The 17,666-nt window shown below is 48.7% G+C and overlaps 2 protein-coding genes across 3 annotated transcripts in view; one reads left to right on the plus strand and one right to left on the minus strand.

The window, feature by feature from the left end:
- The window catches only part of ZBTB46 (zinc finger and BTB domain containing 46), a 96,537-nt gene that overhangs the window by 67,084 nt on the left and 11,787 nt on the right, over nucleotides 1-17,666 (plus strand). The window contains exons 4-5 of one of the 2 annotated variants that reach the window (XM_077460405.1): nucleotides 94-384; nucleotides 9,341-9,516. In XM_077460405.1, coding sequence (XP_077316531.1) covers nucleotides 94-384; nucleotides 9,341-9,516 — 467 coding nt within the window. The remainder of the gene's footprint in view (nucleotides 1-93; nucleotides 385-9,340; nucleotides 9,517-17,666) is intronic. The other variant, XM_077460406.1, reaches the window with a different exon arrangement.
- The window catches only part of SLC2A4RG (SLC2A4 regulator), an 88,646-nt gene that overhangs the window by 1,200 nt on the left and 69,780 nt on the right, over nucleotides 1-17,666 (minus strand). The window lies entirely within an intron of this gene.

The raw sequence follows: 17,666 nt of genomic DNA on the forward strand, positions 1-17,666 counted from the left end.
TGTAACTGATATGTAATTGCTTCTTCCTTTTTTGCCTTTTTTGCCATTGTCCTCCCTTCCCCTTCTAACGTGTCTGTCCTTCTTCTCTTTCAGGTGACGACGTGACGGTGATCGAGCCGGGCAGTTCGGACAGCCGGGAGGAACGGGTGGATTTGTACTCGCAGGGCGAGGAGTCCCTTCAAGGCGGAGAGGGCAGCTATATTACCCACACGCTGGGGCTGGAGAAGGACGACGCTCACCCGCAGGTCACCAGCATCTCCAACATCTCCAACCTGCGCAGCGCCCTCCTGAGCAAGAACAGCCTGCTGTCCCTCAAGGCCGATCTGGGGGAGGAGAGCTCGCTGCTGTTCGAATACCTGCCCAAAGGTACCCACTCGCTCTCTCGTAAGTCCCTCCTTTTTTTTGTTTTGTTCCCCGTGATAACGGACGGCTCGCTAAGCGCCAATCACAAGCGCCTGTTCACATTTTGTTTTTGTTTGCAGCAAAGGTGGAAGTGAGAGCTGGTCGCTCACCATTGGCTACAACTGGATAAGGTCCAGTTCACACCAGACGCAGTTCTGTGCCCTTTTTTTTCTGCACTAAAAATGCATGCACAGTGTTTTCCATGTATTCCAGTGGCTCTAGTTCACACCATGCAGTCAGTTTCTGGTGCGGAAACTGACCGGAACTGACTGTATCGGTGCAGAAAAAACGGAACTGCATCTGGTGTGAACCGACCCCAAGATAAAAAGCAGTTCTGATTTGTATTGTATGTTTTCTCTGTATTGTGTTTATTGTTCTTGTCCTGGACTCACAGGGTTAACCCAGCCCCATCCTATTTGGGGAAACGGCCACTTCCTTTTAGAACAAGTCAAGGTTTTAGGGGATGTGAAATTGATTCTTTTCCCGTCTTCTCTTCCTTTATGTTAAAGGGGAAGCGACTCTCATATCCCTTTTTTGTCCCATCTATATAAAGGGAAGTGTAATCACTCCCAACTGCCTCTGCTGTAGCCCCAACCCTCTCCGTCTCTATATCCCCAGCAGTTCCTCTTTCAGGTCTGGTCTATATAGTTCTATAGCTGTACAATATAACCACCATGTTTTTATATCGCTCTTAAAGTGTTCCTTTCAGCAACTTCAGAAGTCTACATGAATAAATTCCTGATATGCCACAATATACAGCAATGGTATATTATTTACCAGAAAGGATCCACCTTTTAATATTCAAATGCAACCCCTGAACTCTTGTCAGCGACTCTGCCCAGGCTGAGATGTTGTAATCAATCTGCTGCAGGCAGAAATAGGCATTTCCTCAGTCTCCTCTTAGGGGTAGGCAACCTCGGCACTCCAGCTGTGGTGAAACTACAAATATGTGTGTGTATATGTGTATATATATATATAATATATATATATATACACATATTAGTCTCTCTCTCTCTCTCTCTCTCTCTCTCCCTCCCCCTCCCCATCTATCTAACTATATTTATATATATATATATATAGTTAGATGGCGAGATAGAGATTATATAGAGAATATATATATGTAAAGAGAGAGATGGAGATAGATAGATATATATATATATATATATATATATATATATATATAAAATATAAAATATATTCTCTCTCTCATTATATATATATATATATATGTTTGTGTGTGTGTGTATATATATATATTTATTGTCAGGTCACCTTGAGGCGAGGTGACAGATGCACACCGTAGGGATCAGGAGTGCACCGCAAGGTTGTGGACCCTACGGCTGACTGCTGCAGATGGGGGACAGATTCCACTGGGGTTAGAGCGTAAGATTCCCTGGGGCGCGGAGTCTAAGAGCCAGCAGGTGTTCACCAGTGCCTCTGGTGGTGAGGATGGACTTGGCTGCAACTGGCTTCAGGTCGCGATCCCCAGGGTCCCCCAGCTCACACCCACAGTAGGCAACAGGAGGATAGGGATGGTGAGGGACAAAGCCAAGGTCGGGGCCACAAGCAGACAAGAATAGTCGGGTACACGCCAAAAGGTCAGGATCACAGGTAAACAAGGATAGTCAAGACACGCCAAAGTCGGTAACGGAAAACAGTAGCAGAGCACACGGCAGGAAACAGGAAGCTATATATATATATATATATATATAATAATGATAAAACCTTTATTGTATCAAACGCAGTTCCGTGGTCTAGAAATGCATGATAATGTTTTCAAAACATAAGCCCAACCATATACAAAAAGGCTGACCTAATAATACAAATATACCATGGACATATACATTGTGTACAATGATAATGCATAGTTATACATATATACACACAACTAGATACTTTGCTGTCTTGGCATCACATGAATAAAGAACTCTACGTGTTTCGTCAGTCACGTTCACTCATCAGGAGTATAGATGTAATAATTCACTGTAAGTACAGAAAAAGTCAGATATATATAAAAAAAAAATCAACCCTTTGCAAAAAACGAGGGAGGGGAAAATTTCTGAAAATTCCAAGAAAGTTTCAAGATATGTGAGTAAACTGATACAGATCAGCTTGAGAAGTGAACCAGCTCCCATTAGGACAAAGGGAATGGAAGAGGCCCCCCCCCCTCCCACCCTACATTTGCCTGGCCCGGAGCTGAGGTGGGAAAACCCAAACCAGATCAAGTGGTGAGCTAAATGGCAGGTCAGGTCACCACAATACAATCCCTGAGAAGGGTGGACGATCTGTAACAATCCGCATCCATCTGGAAGATAATGATTGTATGGTGAATGGTGTATGAAAAGGATGAAATGTGAAAGTGGGGAAAAAACAGGTTGAGAAAAAAAAATATATATTATCTTTGAAAAATTAATTAATAAAAACGTGAATGTGAAATATTAATGAGAAAAAAACAAAAAACAAACAGGAAATAGGGAAAAAAGTGTTAATTAAGTCTCAGGAAATCCCTGCCTACAGCTGTGGTGAAACTACAAATCCCATCATGCCTCTGCCTCTAGGAGACATGCTTGTGATTGTCAGGGTCTTGCAATGTCTCATGGGACTTGTAGTTTCACCACAGCTGGAGGGCCGAGGTTGCCTACTTCTAGGTCACGAGGTGGCCATTTTTTATTGAAGCGCCCATTGTCATCTGACATTTGGCCCGTGTGTACTAGGCTTCACACGATGATGTGTATATATATATATATATAAATGTGTTTTCTTTCCATGAAACAATATCTAATGTTTGGTCCATTTAATTCTCTGCTTGATCACCCTGTTAATGATTACACGTGGTATGGTACTGCTGTGAGAAGTGAGGTAAAGGCCAACTCTCAGTTTATTAATTGTCCCGATGTCTATAATGTCATCAATCGTATGTTCTATTGATGCAGCGGTGTGACTTATACGTGTACATACATATACATGTATACAACTGTTAGACCCCCTTTCACACTGGGGTGGTTTTCAGGCACTTTGGCACTGGAAATGGCCTCTGGTAAGCGCCTGAAAACCGCCTCCCATTCATTCATTGACTTTTCACACTGGGGGGGGTGTGCTTGTGGAACGTTCCGAAAAGTCCTGCAAGCAGCATCTTTTGGGTGGGTTGGGAGCGCTGTGTATGTAGCACTCCCAAAACACGCTGCCCATTAGAATGAATGGGCAGCGCTTTCAAAGCTAGCAAAACTGCAGATTTTAACCCTTTTTTGGGGTTAAACGTGCCCTGCTAGCGGGCGAAAAATGGCACAAAAGCACATCTTAAGCAGCTAGCGCTAACGACCGGCGCTTGCAGTGTAAAAGCAGTCTTAATATACAAGTCCACTTTGCTGGCTGGCTGGACCAAGTGTCTGGGGAATATTATCTTGTTTAGGTGTGGGGTTGTGGAATGTGGTCAGTATTTAGATGTAGGGTTGTGGTATGTGGTCAGTATTTTGATGTAGGGTTGTGGTATGTGGTCACTATTTATATGTAGGGTTGTGGTATGTGGTCAGTATTTAGCTGTAGGGTTGTGGTATGTGGTCAGTATTTAGGTGTAGGGTCATTATTTGTGGTCAGTATTTAGGTGTAGGGTTGTGTTATGTGGTCAGTATTTAGGTGTGGGGTCATTATTTGTGGTCAGTATTTAGGTGCAGGGTCATTATTTGTGGTCAGTATTTAGGTGTAGGGTTGTGGTATGTGGTCAGTATTTAGGTGCAGGGTCGTGGAATGTGGTCAGTGTTTAGGTATGGAGCTGTGGACTAAGGTGAGTGTTTGTTTGCAGGGGTCGTGGAATGTGGCCAATGTTTAGGTGCAGGGTTGTGGATTGTAGTCATTGTTTAGGTTCGGGGCTCACAGACGGATGTCACAGGCACATAGGAGGAGATTTACTAAAACTAGAGTGCAAAGTCTGGTGCAGCTTTGCAAAGTAACCAATCGGCTTCCAGGTTTTATTGTCAAAGATTATTTGGACAAGCTGAAGCAGTTGTGTACCAAGAGGGGGGCGGGGGAGCTGCCCTGGGTGCCACACACTGGGGTGGTCCTCCGCTATTGAAGCGGTGACAGCGCTGCGGGCGGGTTTAGGCTGTGGCGCAGTGACAGGTTAGAGAAGGGAGAGAGGCGAGCTGCAGTGGCGTAGCGGGGGGGGTGCAGGGTGACACCACTGCACCTGACCAACCATCCCCTTCTCTCGTGGCCGCGGGCTGTCTGAACGGTCCCGGATGCCACACAGGCACAGCCGAGCAGAGTGAAGCCGCCTCCCCCTCCTCTCTGTTTATGTGTACACAGGGGGGGGGGGACCTGCTGTGCATGTGCCGCACTGATCTGAGGTACTGTGCTGAATGGGGGGTCTGCACTGAAGGGAAGGGGGGTCTGTGTAACATGCAGGGGGTCCAGAGGTGCAGGGGGCTGTGTAATGTAAAGGGGTCCAGAGGTGCAGGGGGCTGTGTAATGTAAAGGGGTCCAGAGGTGCAGGGGGCTGTGTAATGTCAAGGGGTCCAGAGGTGCAGGGGGCTGTGTAATGTAAAGCGGTCCAGGGGGGGCACCCTGGGTGCCACACACTGGGGTGGCCCTCCGCAATTGAAGCAGTGACAGCACCATGGGGCGGGTTTAGGCAGAGGCAAGGTGACGGGCAGGTTAGAGAAGGGAGAGAGGTGAGCTTCAGTGGCATTGCAAGGGGGTGCAGGGTGTTTGAGAGCAGAGTGGAGCCGCCTCCCCCTCCTCTCTGTGTACACGGGGTGAGGATACCTGCTGTGCATGTGCCGCGCTGATCTGAAGTACTGAAGGGAAGGGGGAGGGGTCTGTGTAACATGCAGGGGTTCCATAGCTGTGGGGGGCTGTGTAATGTAAAGGGGTCCAGAGGGCTATGTAATGTAAAGGGGTCCAGGGATGCAGGGTGCTGTGTAATATAAAGGGGTCCAGAGACACAGGGGGCTGTGTAATGTAAAGGGGTGCAGGGGGCTGTGTAATGTAAAGGGACCCAGAGGTGCAGGGGACTGTGTAATGTAAAGGGGTCCAGAGGTGCAGGGTGCTGTATAATTTAAAGGGGTGCAGGGGGCTGTGTAATGTAAAGCGATCCAGAGATGCTGTTGTGGAGAGGGGGTACACAGTAGTGACAAAGAATTTGAAGGATGCAGAGGTATGCGGGGGGCACAGTGGGTTGTTTTTACATTTTAATGCGGGGGGGGGGGGGTGCCAGATATTGGATCTGCCCCGGGTGACAAATGCTCTAGGTATGCCCCTGAACTGAAGTTAGAAGCTGATTGGCTACCGTGCACAGCTGCACCAGATTTTGCACTGTCTAGTTTTAGTAAATGAACCCCAATGTGTATGAGGGCGCCCCCTATTGAGTGGTAGCCTTGGAGCCGCTTGGAATCCTCAGTGGTCAGCAGTATGTAGGGGAGATAAAACTCTCTAGGATTTGCACACAGGCTGCCACCACTGACCTCCCTCTAAAACTGCTGGCTGACCCCAGAACAAGCATCATGAGTTCCCTCTCCCCTGGCCGTACCCTTGTTCTAGGTCATTGGCTCTCAGTAGCCGGAGGAACGGTGATCGGTGGATGATCGGTGGCGGTGGATTTATCTCAGTCCCATAAACACGGAGGCCTGTGCTTCTGCCTGGGTTCACTCCTGCTACCTGCAGTGCAAGGCTGCCCTGGTCATGTGAGGACAGCGATTACAGCAGGCGTGGCAGCGGAGGAGGAGGGGGGAGGGGGGTCTTGATGTATTATTAGTGATCTGATTCCAGACTGGGAGAATTAAAGGGTCAGCATGTGTCTGCAGCAGGTATTCTGAGCGGTGCACATCACCGTGCCAACCACAGGAATGTAGTGCCCAACCGTATATTATATCCAGGGACGCTTTCCTGCAAAGCGACAGCATCTGAGCCCATGGGCATGTCTGTATGTCTTGGCGCTCTATTCAGATTACCAACCTGGAAACAGAGAGATTTCTTACTGTGTTATAAATACTGCGTCCCTAATGGAGCAACTGAACCGAAATGGTTAAATAGACATGTGAAAACATTTAAAGGAACAGTTTGCCTGTCAAAAGATTTAAAAAGCAATGTGCATTGTGATCCTCCAATCTCTGCTATCCTGCCGCCCTTTGACCCCAGCAGTCAGTGGGAGGGGGAAGCATTGATTGGCAAAGGGACTGTAATAACTCCTCTCTAGCAGTCTCCTATAGCATAGCCCCAACCTGCAACCACAGTTGCAACATCTGACCATCTCCTGTAGTATTTCTGCAGTCTCCGAACAACTCCTTTTGTGGTCTACAGTCTCTCACCTTCCAATATAGTATGTCTGCAGTCTCTGACCATCTCCTGTTGTATGTCTGCAGTCTCTGACCATCTCCTGTTGTATGTCTGCAGTCTCTGACCATCTCCTGTTGTATGTCTGCAGTCTCTGACCATCTCCTGTTGTATGTCTGCAGTCTCTGACCATCTCCTGTATTATGTCTGCAGTCTCTGACCATCTCCTGTATTATGTCTGCACTCTCTGGCCATCTCCTGTAGTATGTCTGCAGTCTCCAAACAACTCCTTTTGTGATCTACAGTCTCTCACCTTCCAATATAGTATGTCTGCAGTCTCTGACCATCACTTGTCATATGTCTGCAGTCTCTGACCATCTCCTGTAGTATGTCTGCAGTCTCTGACCATCTCCTGTAGTATGTCTGCAGTCTCTGACCATCTCCTGTAGAATGTCTGCAGTCTCTGACCATCTCCTGTATTATGTCTGCAGTCTCTGACCATCTCCTGTAGTATGTCTGCAGTCTCTGACCATCTCCTGTAGTATGTCTGCAGTCTCCAAGCAACTCCTTTTGTGGTCTACAGTCTCTCACCTTCCAATATAGTATGTCTGCAGTCTCTGACCATCTCTTGTCGTATGTCTGCAGTCTCTGACCATCTCTTGTCGTATGTCTGCAGTCTCTGACCATCTCTTGTCGTATGTCTGCAGTCTCTGACCATCTCCTGTAGTATTTCTGCAGTCTCTGACCATCTCTTGTATTATGTCTGCAGTCTCTGACCATCTCTTGTATTATGTCTGCAGTCTCTGACCATCTCTTGTATTATGTCTGCAGTCTCTGACCATCTCTTGTAGAATGTCTGCAGTCTCTGACCATCTCTTGTAGAATGTCTGCAGTCTCTGACCATCTCTTGTAGAATGTCTGCAGTCTCTGACCATCTCTTGTAGAATGTCTGCAGTCTCTGACCATCTCTTGTAGAATGTCTGCAGTCTCTGACCATCTCTTGTAGAATGTCTGCAGTCTCTGACCATCTCTTGTAGAATGTCTGCAGTCTCTGACCATCTCTTGTAGAATGTCTGCAGTCTCTGACCATCTCTTGTAGAATGTCTGCAGTCTCTGACCATCTCTTGTAGAATGTCTGCAGTCTCTGACCATCTCCTGTAATATGTCTGCAGTCTCTGACCATCTCCTGTAATATGTCTGCAGTCTCTGACCATCTCCTGTAATATGTCTGCAGTCTCTGACCATCTCCTGTAATATGTCTGCAGTCTCTGACCATCTCCTGTAATATGTCTGCAGTCTCTGACCATCTCCTGTAATATGTCTGCAGTCTCTGACCATCTCCTGTAATATGTCTGCAGTCTCTGACCATCTCCTGTAATATGTCTGCAGTCTCTGACCATCTCCTGTAATATGTCTGCAGTCTCTGACCATCTCCTGTAATATGTCTGCAGTCTCTGACCATCTCCTGTAATATGTCTGCAGTCTCTGACCATCTCCTGTAATATGTCTGCAGTCTCTGACCATCTCCTGTAATATGTCTGCAGTCTCTGACCATCTCCTGTAATATGTCTGCAGTCTCTGACCATCTCCTGTAATATGTCTGCAGTCTCTGACCATCTCCTGTAATATGTCTGCAGTCTCTGACCATCTCCTGTAATATGTCTGCAGTCTCTGACCATCTCCTGTAATATGTCTGCAGTCTCTGACCATCTCCTGTAATATGTCTGCAGTCTCTGACCATCTCTTGTAGAATGTCTGCAGTCTCTGACCATCTCTTGTAGAATGTCTCTGACCATCTCTTGTAATATGTCTGCATGGTCTCTGACTGTGTCCTGTAGTAGGTCTGCAGTCTCTGTGAACTCTGATGCAAGGGGGAACTCTGTGGACTCTTGTGTTAGGAGGGGGCTGTGGTGACCAGAGACCCCCATACATCAGAGATTTCCTGTCTATGGCATAGAGAGTACCATATACAGAATATTATTAGCGGCCAGCTAGACAGGCATGTTGGGGGGGGGGGGGGGGGCACAGTTGAGGCCCCCTATATCTAGTAAGTTTGCTTTCACTGCTACCTAGCATAAGGAGGCTCCCAACACTTTTATAGATGGCAGTTTTCCAGGCCTTGTGCCACACCCCACCTCCAACCTCTCTGATTGGTTTGATTTCACCAGATTGACGACTCCATCCAAGGATTGACTTCCTTCTGTAAATCCACCTTCCCTTCACACCCATCAGCTAACCGAACGGCCACTCCTACTGCAAGCCTGCTTTCATACTTTAGCTGCTGCGTGGCTCCTTGGCATTAAGACAGATCTCCGGCCATTACACTACTTCAACTAGAAGAATGAATAAAGGTTTTCATGTCATCACTCACTGTCAAGAAGTACCTCTCCCTCTGTGTTCTTCTCACATATTAATCAGCCCTTTCCGCAGACTCTTTTCTACTTGAGTTTGGGGGGGTTTAGCAGCTGAAGCAACTCGCTGCTCATGATAGAATGTCTCATGCTAGAAATAAACTTTTGGGGGCTGAGTTGGCTGTTCCTGGTTGATTTTTTGGGGGTATTTTTGATAAGTCATCCCTGGGTGAAGTCATTTCTGTATTATTATCCTGGTTGTTGTGTGATGTGGAAGCAGCTTGCCTGCACGTGGTGATGACCTCTCTCCTCTCTTTCAGTGAATGAATTCACCGTCATCCGCAAGAAGTTCAAGTGTCCGTACTGCAGCTTCTCCGCCATGCACCAATGCATCCTGAAGAGACACATGCGCTCTCACACGGGGGAACGGCCCTATCCTTGTGAGATCTGCGGCAAGAAGTTCACCAGGAGGGAGCACATGAAGCGCCACACTTTGGTAAGACGTGGTACTGCTCACTTTCTTAGGTGCTGCTGGGTACAGTGAGACGAGGAGTGCACCGCATTGGCTAGTATGGGCAACTTGTTAAAAAACAAACCCTTTTGTGACCAGAAGTCGATGAATCTTGGAAGCCCAGACCTGATTTGGCAGCTTCCTACATAAATACAACTATGAATAATTTGTGAGATTGACAGAGGGTTCTGAGAATTAGAGGTGTGTATTCCTAGTTCTCTGCTGTAGTTGTAATTGGTGTAACGGCTAGTAAATGGTGACATCACTTTTAGGTCCACTTGATGTGGCGTTCTGTGTCAGCCCATGCTGCTGCAGGGGAGAGGCGGGAGAGCAGTCAACGGCTAGCAAAGCATAGAATGGTGAGATCACCCATAGATCATTTGATCCAGCACCCTGTGTCAGCCAGCACGACTGCAGGGGAGAGGAGGGAGTGCCGACAATAACTAGTAAATCCTGGAGTGGTGACATCACCCATAGGTTACTTGATCCTGCTCCCTGTGTCAACCAATACGCTGCAGTGGAGAGGAGGGAGCACCCACAATGGCTAGTAAAGCCTGGAATGGTGACATCACTCGTACGTTACGTGATCATGCTCTCTGTGTCAGCCAATGCTGCTGCAGGGGAGAGGAGAGAGCAATCCGACAATGGCTAGTAAAGCCTGGAATGGTGACATAACCCATTGGTCACTTGACCTGGCTTCATGTGTCACCCAACACCTCTGCAGGGGAGAGGAGGGAATGCTGACAATGGCTAGAAAAGCCTGGAATGGTAAAATCACCTATAGGTCACTTGATCCAGCTCCCTGTTTTGGCTGCAGGGGAGAGGAGAGAGCAATCCAACAGTGGCCAGGAAAGCCTGGAATGGTGACATTCCCATAGGTTACTTGATCCAGCTCCCTGTGCCAACCAACACCACTGCAGGGGAGAGGAGGGAGCGCCGACAGTGGCTAGTAAAGCCTCTCCTCTGCAGCTGCCACTGGCTGAAACAAGTAATATGAGATAAGCAGGTTGAAAATAGGTACGTTTATATACCTTTCTTACACAGGCATGTTAGCATAGGTGGTGGTGGGGGGGGGGGGGGGGGGGGGTCAGTTTTAAGGCTAGATAAGTGTGAGTTGGAATTCCACTTTAAAGATTGGTGGTTTGGCAACAGTACCAGTGGGCGTGGCTTAAGTAGGTATCATCCAAGCTAAGAAACAGGGGCAGCCCATTGCCCTGCAGATGCTGGGTATGCTGGAAGTGGTAGTTTCCTGACAGATGCTGGATAATAGCCTGACCCCCGTCCTATATGGCATATGCACTCTGAATAGCCTGACCCCCGTCCTATATGGCATATGCACTCTGAATAGCCTGACCCCCGTCCTATATGGCATATGCACTCTGAATAGCCTGACCCCCGTCCTATATGGCATACGCACTCTGAATAGCCTGACCCCCGTCCTATATGGCATACGCACTCTGAATAGCCTGACCCCCATCCTATATGGCATACGCACTCTGAATAGCCTGACCCCCATCCTATATGGCATACGCACTCAGAATGATCAGGAAACACTGCAGCACTGCTAAAGTTTTTAAGGATTAAGCAGACTCCCTTCTCTCCCGATTCCACCCCCTCCCCCCCGTCAGTTTAAAGGGAACCTGTCAGGGGGAAATTATAGAAGCAGCCATTGGCTCCTGGGTTTGAAGGTACAGGTTGTCTTCTCTGCCTTTATGCAACTACAATCGATTAATTCGGAAATAATTGACGAGTAATAATTTTTCTTTAGCAAACAGCAATCGGTCATGTTAGAAATCCCGATTTGTGCTCGGACAAGTTTTCCGTCCTAACAAGCTCCCTTTAAATACAGATGTATTACGTCTGTCAGGATTGGGCCTTTTAAATCCCCCCCCCCCCCTTGTGTCCGGCTATGATGTGCGCTCATAATGATGTCTTATTAATTGGAGACAGGCCGAGGAGGTGATATGAGCCTATTACATTGGAAGCAAGCAGTGTTTGGTTACCATGGCGACCGCTGTCAGACTTAAAGGACCGCATTCACCTGACCACAAATCTCTGACGCTTTGAACGCCTTTAAGGAAGCCCATACTGCGACAATATGTAAGCTGCTGATGCCAAGCATTTCTTATTGAAAATGCCACCTCCCCTGGCTGTCTCTGACCCAAAATAAGTTCTGCAATGTAAGAGTTTGGACTTGTCTGCCAGGTCGGGGACGCAGAGTTTACTGGCCAGCGATGGCCGGGCAGCTGGCATTTTCAGAGGCAGTTCAGCAGTAGCAGTCTCCATATTCTATTCAGTTCCACTTGTTTTAGTTTTGGATAGAGTTACCATTTCTGTCATGTATTTTTTATTTTTTTTCTTGTGACCCCCATTAGAGAGATTTACCCTCACTTCCTGTGCTGACAGGAAGCAACGAGTAACCTCTCCAATGGGGAGCTACAGATGGCAAATAAAACCTGACAGATGCTCCAACCCTCTCTCTGCTCTGTCCAGAAATTCATTGATAAGATTGAGACGTTAAGCTTTAAAAATGACTTGGCACGGCCAGCGGACGGGACAGAGGAGAGAACAATACACCCAATTAGTGTTCAGTAGCAGGACGCAACCTGGAGCTCCATGTTAAGGGTTCGTCTAGAAGTCCGTATTGTTTGGAGACGTCTTTACTGCTATATATATATATATATATATATATATATATATATATATATATATATATATATATATATATATATATATATATATATATATATATACACACACATGACCTGATTTTATTTCTGTGTCACCCGTCTTATGAAGCCATGCAATCGCCTGCTGGAAATGGGGCTGCGTTGCTGGGGGGGAGGGGGGGGGGAATCGCCATCGCCAGAGTGTGACCGTTTCCTCTGACTGACCTCAAATGTGAAGTGGCCAAAGGAAGGGAAGTGGGTCATTGCTGGGCGGCTCCATCCTGTCTGTGAGATGGTTGTATGGAGGTGATCCTCCCAGCACATCCTGTGACCGGCGGGGTCTCATTCACCGCTCACAACGCCCGGCCTTATTTACCGTTTCCTCTACAAATGGATCATGAAAGTCGGTCGCCTGTTATGGGGTAACACTGACCTTTTTTTTTTCATTTGGCTCAAGAGGATCAATAGCCCCACGTGCATTAGTGTCCCTTTACTCTAATCATCCAAAGTGTCAGAATGAGGAGGGGTCTCATGTCCCCAAGGAACCTGTCTACCTGGGCAGAGCAAAGGCTTCGGCAGCTGGGAGGAGAGCCCTAAGCTCCCCATAATCCCCGTCTGCCTGGCTGTGTGTTTTGTATAGACACTCCCGTCACCCCCACCCCCTCCTCTCCTCTCTCCTTCATCCCTTCCTCTCCCCCCCTTCCTCTCCTCTCTCTGATCTCTCCTTCATCCCTTCCTCTCCTCTCTCCATCTCTCCTTCATCCATTCCTCTCCTCTCTCTGATCTCTCCTTCATCCCTTCCTCTCCTCTCTCTGATCTCTCCTTCATCCCTTCCTCTCCTCTCTCCATCTCTCCTTCATCCATTCCTCTCCTCTCTCTGATCTCTCCTTCATCCCTTCCTCTCCTCTCTCTGATCTCTCCTTCATCCATTCCTCTCCTCTCTCTGATCTCTCCTTCATCCCTTCCTCTCCTCTCTCCGATCTCTCCTTCATCCATTCCTCTCCTCTCTCTGATCTCTCCTTCATCCATTCCTCTCCTCTCTCTGATCTCTCCTTCATCCATTCCTCTCCTCTCTCTGATCTCTCCTTCATCCATTCCTCTCCTCTCTCTGATCTCTCCTTCATCCCTTCCTCTCCTCTCTCCGATCTCTCCTTCATCCATTCCTCTCCTCTCTCTGATCTCTCCTTCATCCATTCCTCTCCTCTCTCTGATCTCTCCTTCATCCATTCCTCTCCTCTCTCTGATCTCTCCTTCATCCCTTCCTCTCCTCTCTCCGATCTCTCCTTCATCCATTCCTCTCCTCTCTCCGATCTCTCCTTCATCCATTCCTCTCCTCTCTCTGATCTCTCCTTCATCCATTCCTCTCCTCTCTCTGATCTCTCCTTCATCCATTCCTCTCCTCTCTCTGATCTCTCCTTCATCCATTCTTCTCCTCTCTCTGATCTCTCCTTCATCCCTTCCTCTCCTCTCTCTGATCTCTCCCTTATCCCTTCCTCTCCTCTCTGTGATTTCTCTCTCCTCTTCATCCCTTCCTCTCCTTCATCCCTTCCTCTCCTCTCTCTCTCCTTGCTCACCCCCTTCCTCTCCTTCATCCCTTCCTCTCCTCTCTCTCTCCTTGCTCACCCCCTTCCTCTCCTTCATCCCTTCCTCTCTCCTTACTCACCCCCTTCTTCTCCTCCCTCCTCTCCTTCATCCCTTCCTCTCCTCTCTCTCTGATCTCTCTCCCCTTCCGCTCCTCTCTTTGATCTCTCTCCCCTCCTCTCTCTCCCCTTCTGCTCCTCTCTCAGATCCTTCTCTCCCCTCTCTGATCTCGCTCTCCTAAATCCCTTCCTCTCCTCTCTCTCTCTCTCTCTCCCCTTCCGCTCCTTCCTCTGATCTCTCTCTCTCTCCCCTCCTCTCTCTCCTTCCTCACCCCCTTCCTCTCTCTGATATCTCGCTCTCCCCCCCATCCTCTCTCTGATCTCTCGCTCTCCCCCCTTCTTCTCTCTGATCTCCTTCCCCCTTCCTCTCTCTGATCTCCTTCCCCCTTCCTCTCTCTGATCTCCTTCCCCCTTCCTCTCCTCTCTCCCCCCCTTCCTCTCCTCTCTCTCCCCCCTTCCTTTCCTCTCTCTCCCCCCCTTCCTTTCCTCTCTCTCCCCCCCCCTTCCTTTCCTCTCTCTCCCCCCCTTCCTCTCTCTCTCCCCCCTCCCTCTTCCTTTCCCATCTCCCCCCTTCCTCTCCTCTCCCCCCTTCCTCTCCTCTCCTCTCTCTGGCCCCTCCTCCCTGATCTCTCTTTCCTCTCTTCTCTCTCCCTCACTTCCCTCTCTCTTCTTAAACACAAAAATGATTTCCATTCTGGGTGCACACACAATCTCTCAATTGCTTCCCTGACACTGTTACCTCTCTCACCATATCACTTCACCGTCTCTTTCACTCCTCAAACTGTTATTTCCATTGTCTCTCTGTGTCCCACTTCTCTCTGTCTCCCTATTACTTCCCTTTATCTCTTTCCCTTAATTCTCTACCCCCCCCCCCATTGCTTCCCCATCTCTCTCCCTTATCTCCTTTCACCCCATTGCTTCCCTGTCTCTCGCTCCCTTACCTTTCCCTGCCTTTAATTTACCTGTCTCTCTTCTGTTGCTTTCCTTTCTCTCTTTCCCTTCTCTATCTTCCCCTGATTGCTTTTGCTGTCTCTTGATCCCTCTCTATATCTCTTTGCTTCTTTGTCTCTCTTCCTTACCTTTCTTTCACCCCATTGCTTTCCTGCCTACCTTTCTTCCTTACCCCTCTCTTCCTCTTACCTCTCTGTCTCCATATCTCTCCTCATCTCTCCCTTACTCCCCCCCTCCCGGTCATATCTCTCCCTTACTCCCCCCCTCCCGGTCATATCTCTCCCTTACTCCCCCCCTCCCGGTCATATCTCTCCCTTACTCCCCCCCTCCCGGTCATATCTCTCCCTTACTCCCCCCCTCCCGGTCATATCTCTCCCTTACTCCCCCCCTCCCGGTCATATCTCTCCCTTGCTCCCCCGCCTCCCGGTCATATCTCTCCCCTGCTCCCCCCCCTCCCGGTCATATCTCTCCCTTACCTCCCCCTCCCCCTCCCGGTCACATCTCTCCCTTACCTCCCCCTCCCGGTCATATCTCTCCCTTACCTTCCCCTCCCGGTCATATCTCTCCCTTACCTCCCCCTCCCCGGTCATATCTCTCCCTTACCTCCCCCTCCCGGTCATATCTCTCCCTTACCTCCCCCTCCCGGTCATATCTCTCCCTTACCTCCCCCTCCCGGTCATATCTCTCCCTTACCTCCCCCTCCCGGTCATATCTCTCCCTTACCCCCCCCCCCCCGGTCATATCTCTCCCTTACCTCCCCCTCCCGGTCATATCTCTCCCTTACCTCCCCCTCCCGGTCATATCTCTCCCTTACCTCCCCCCCCCCCCCCGGTCATATCTCTCCCTTACACCCCCCTCCCGGTCATATCTCTATCTTACCCCGCTCTCTCTCTCTGTCATATCTCTCTCTTGTGTGTCTCTCTATTGCCTCCATATCTCTCCCTTACCCCTCTCTCGTTTCCATCTCTCTCTCCCTGTCATATCTCTCCCTTGTCTCCCATATCTCTCTCTCTCTTTTGTGTGTCTCTATTGCCTCCATATCCCTCACTTACCCCTCTCTCTATTGCCTCCATATCCCTCCCTTACCCCTCCTTCCCTCCCACCTCGCTGCTTTCCTGTCTCTCACTCCCTTACTACTAACTCTGCTAGCTGAATCACAGATCTGGCTGAACAGAACTAAAAATCTCCTTGTTTGTGGACTCATCCTTTAACATGGGCGTGGACAAATTCAGAATTCAGGAGCCAGTCAGGCCATTCTAGGAACCAAACTGCCCCTTCTCCTCCACCCCAGTGTAATTCTGAGGTTCTAATAAGGAACCCTTGTACTTATCGGTTGCGCCAAAGTACAGATTTCCCAAGCAGGAGGTGTTGTGGGCGAAGAAAATCTTTGTAGTTTCTGCGCTGTACTCCAGGAAATCCCCTAAAACAGGCGATGTGAGAGGCATGAGGCGGCGTGTACCTCCTATGTGTTCTCTCCAGATCTTAGTAAATCGCAGGGCTGCGTCTTTAAGAAAATCTGTCTGTCCCGTAAGACGGCTTTGTGTGTGACAGGTCCACCCCTGTGTATAAGAGGACTCGGCACATGAAGGAATCCAGCGTGAAATTACAGGGCACGGTTAATGATTAATCCTCAGGTTTTACATTGATGAATTAAGGTGAAGCCCAGCACTGACAGGCAGACACACCCTGTGACAGGCGGGAAGGACGACTATTCTAGGTGAACTCTGCCCTCTGCTGGTGACCAGCAGCTGTACACCGAGACCATGAGAGCTCTGAAAACATCTGAACCATCTGCATAACATGACCACAGTGCAAGGAGAGGGGAGAAGACTAATGGAATGGTGAAGCAACAGTCATAGATAGACCTGTAGGACAGTTTAAAAAGAGAGGTGCTGCATATGTACACCATGGCAGAGATGGAAGTAATCATACACTGCCAATGTTCCTAACCTAGAGAGGACAGATAAATTCTGTGTGCCCAGGCCAGTGGACCCGCGTATTGTGGACCATGGGAAGGTATTAGTGAGACTCTGATCCACTGTTCCCTGAAAGATCTACTGCAGACTCAATTGGCCAGAGCTCTGTGCTGAGTTCCTGGGTCTGTATACCTGCTGTGCCCATTATGATGGGTTACCACCATCTTGGTGCTGAGTTCTTGGGTCTGTACACTTGTTGTGCCCATTATGAGGGGTTCCCACCATCCCTGTGCTGAGTTCTTGGGTCTGTATAGCTGGTTTGCCCATTATGAGGGGTTGCCACCACCCTGTGGCAAGTTATTGGGTCTGTACACCTGCTGTGCCCATGAGGGGTTCCCACCATCCCTGTGCTGAGTTCTTGGGTCTGTATACCTGCGGTGCCCATTATGAGGGGTTCCCACCATCCCTGTGCTGAGTTCCCAGGTCTGTACACCTGCTGTGCCCATTATGATGGGTTACCACCATCTTTGTGCTGAGTTCTTGGGTCTGTACACCTGTTGTGCCCATTATGAGGGGTTCCCACATCCATGTGCTGAGTTCTTGGGTATGTATACCTGGTTTACCCATTATGAGGGGTTCCCACCATCCCTGTGCTGAGTTCCACCTAATAACCAATCACACTCTTTGTTTCACACACACAATGCAGAAAAGTCAGAAAATAAAAGTTGCTCTTGAGGTCTTGATATCTGAACTGAGAACTGCTTTTGTTGTCTATGGCGACCAATAACATTGTCTCACAGATTGTCCCAGGGCAGTACAGGAGAATGAAAGGAAGAACCCAATTGGCTTCTCAGTGTATAGAGTTCCTCATGCAGGGATTATTAAAGAGAGGAACGTTGTAAAGGAGGCCGACGGAGTGCCTGATATGTTGTTTTTCCTCCTCCACCCACTCCAATGTG

Source organism: Lithobates pipiens, unplaced genomic scaffold, assembly GCF_037356315.1.
Source record: "Lithobates pipiens isolate NorthernLeopardFrog02 unplaced genomic scaffold, aLitPip1_a1.2 Scaffold_28, whole genome shotgun sequence".
Taxonomy (NCBI): Eukaryota; Metazoa; Chordata; class Amphibia; order Anura; family Ranidae; genus Lithobates; species Lithobates pipiens.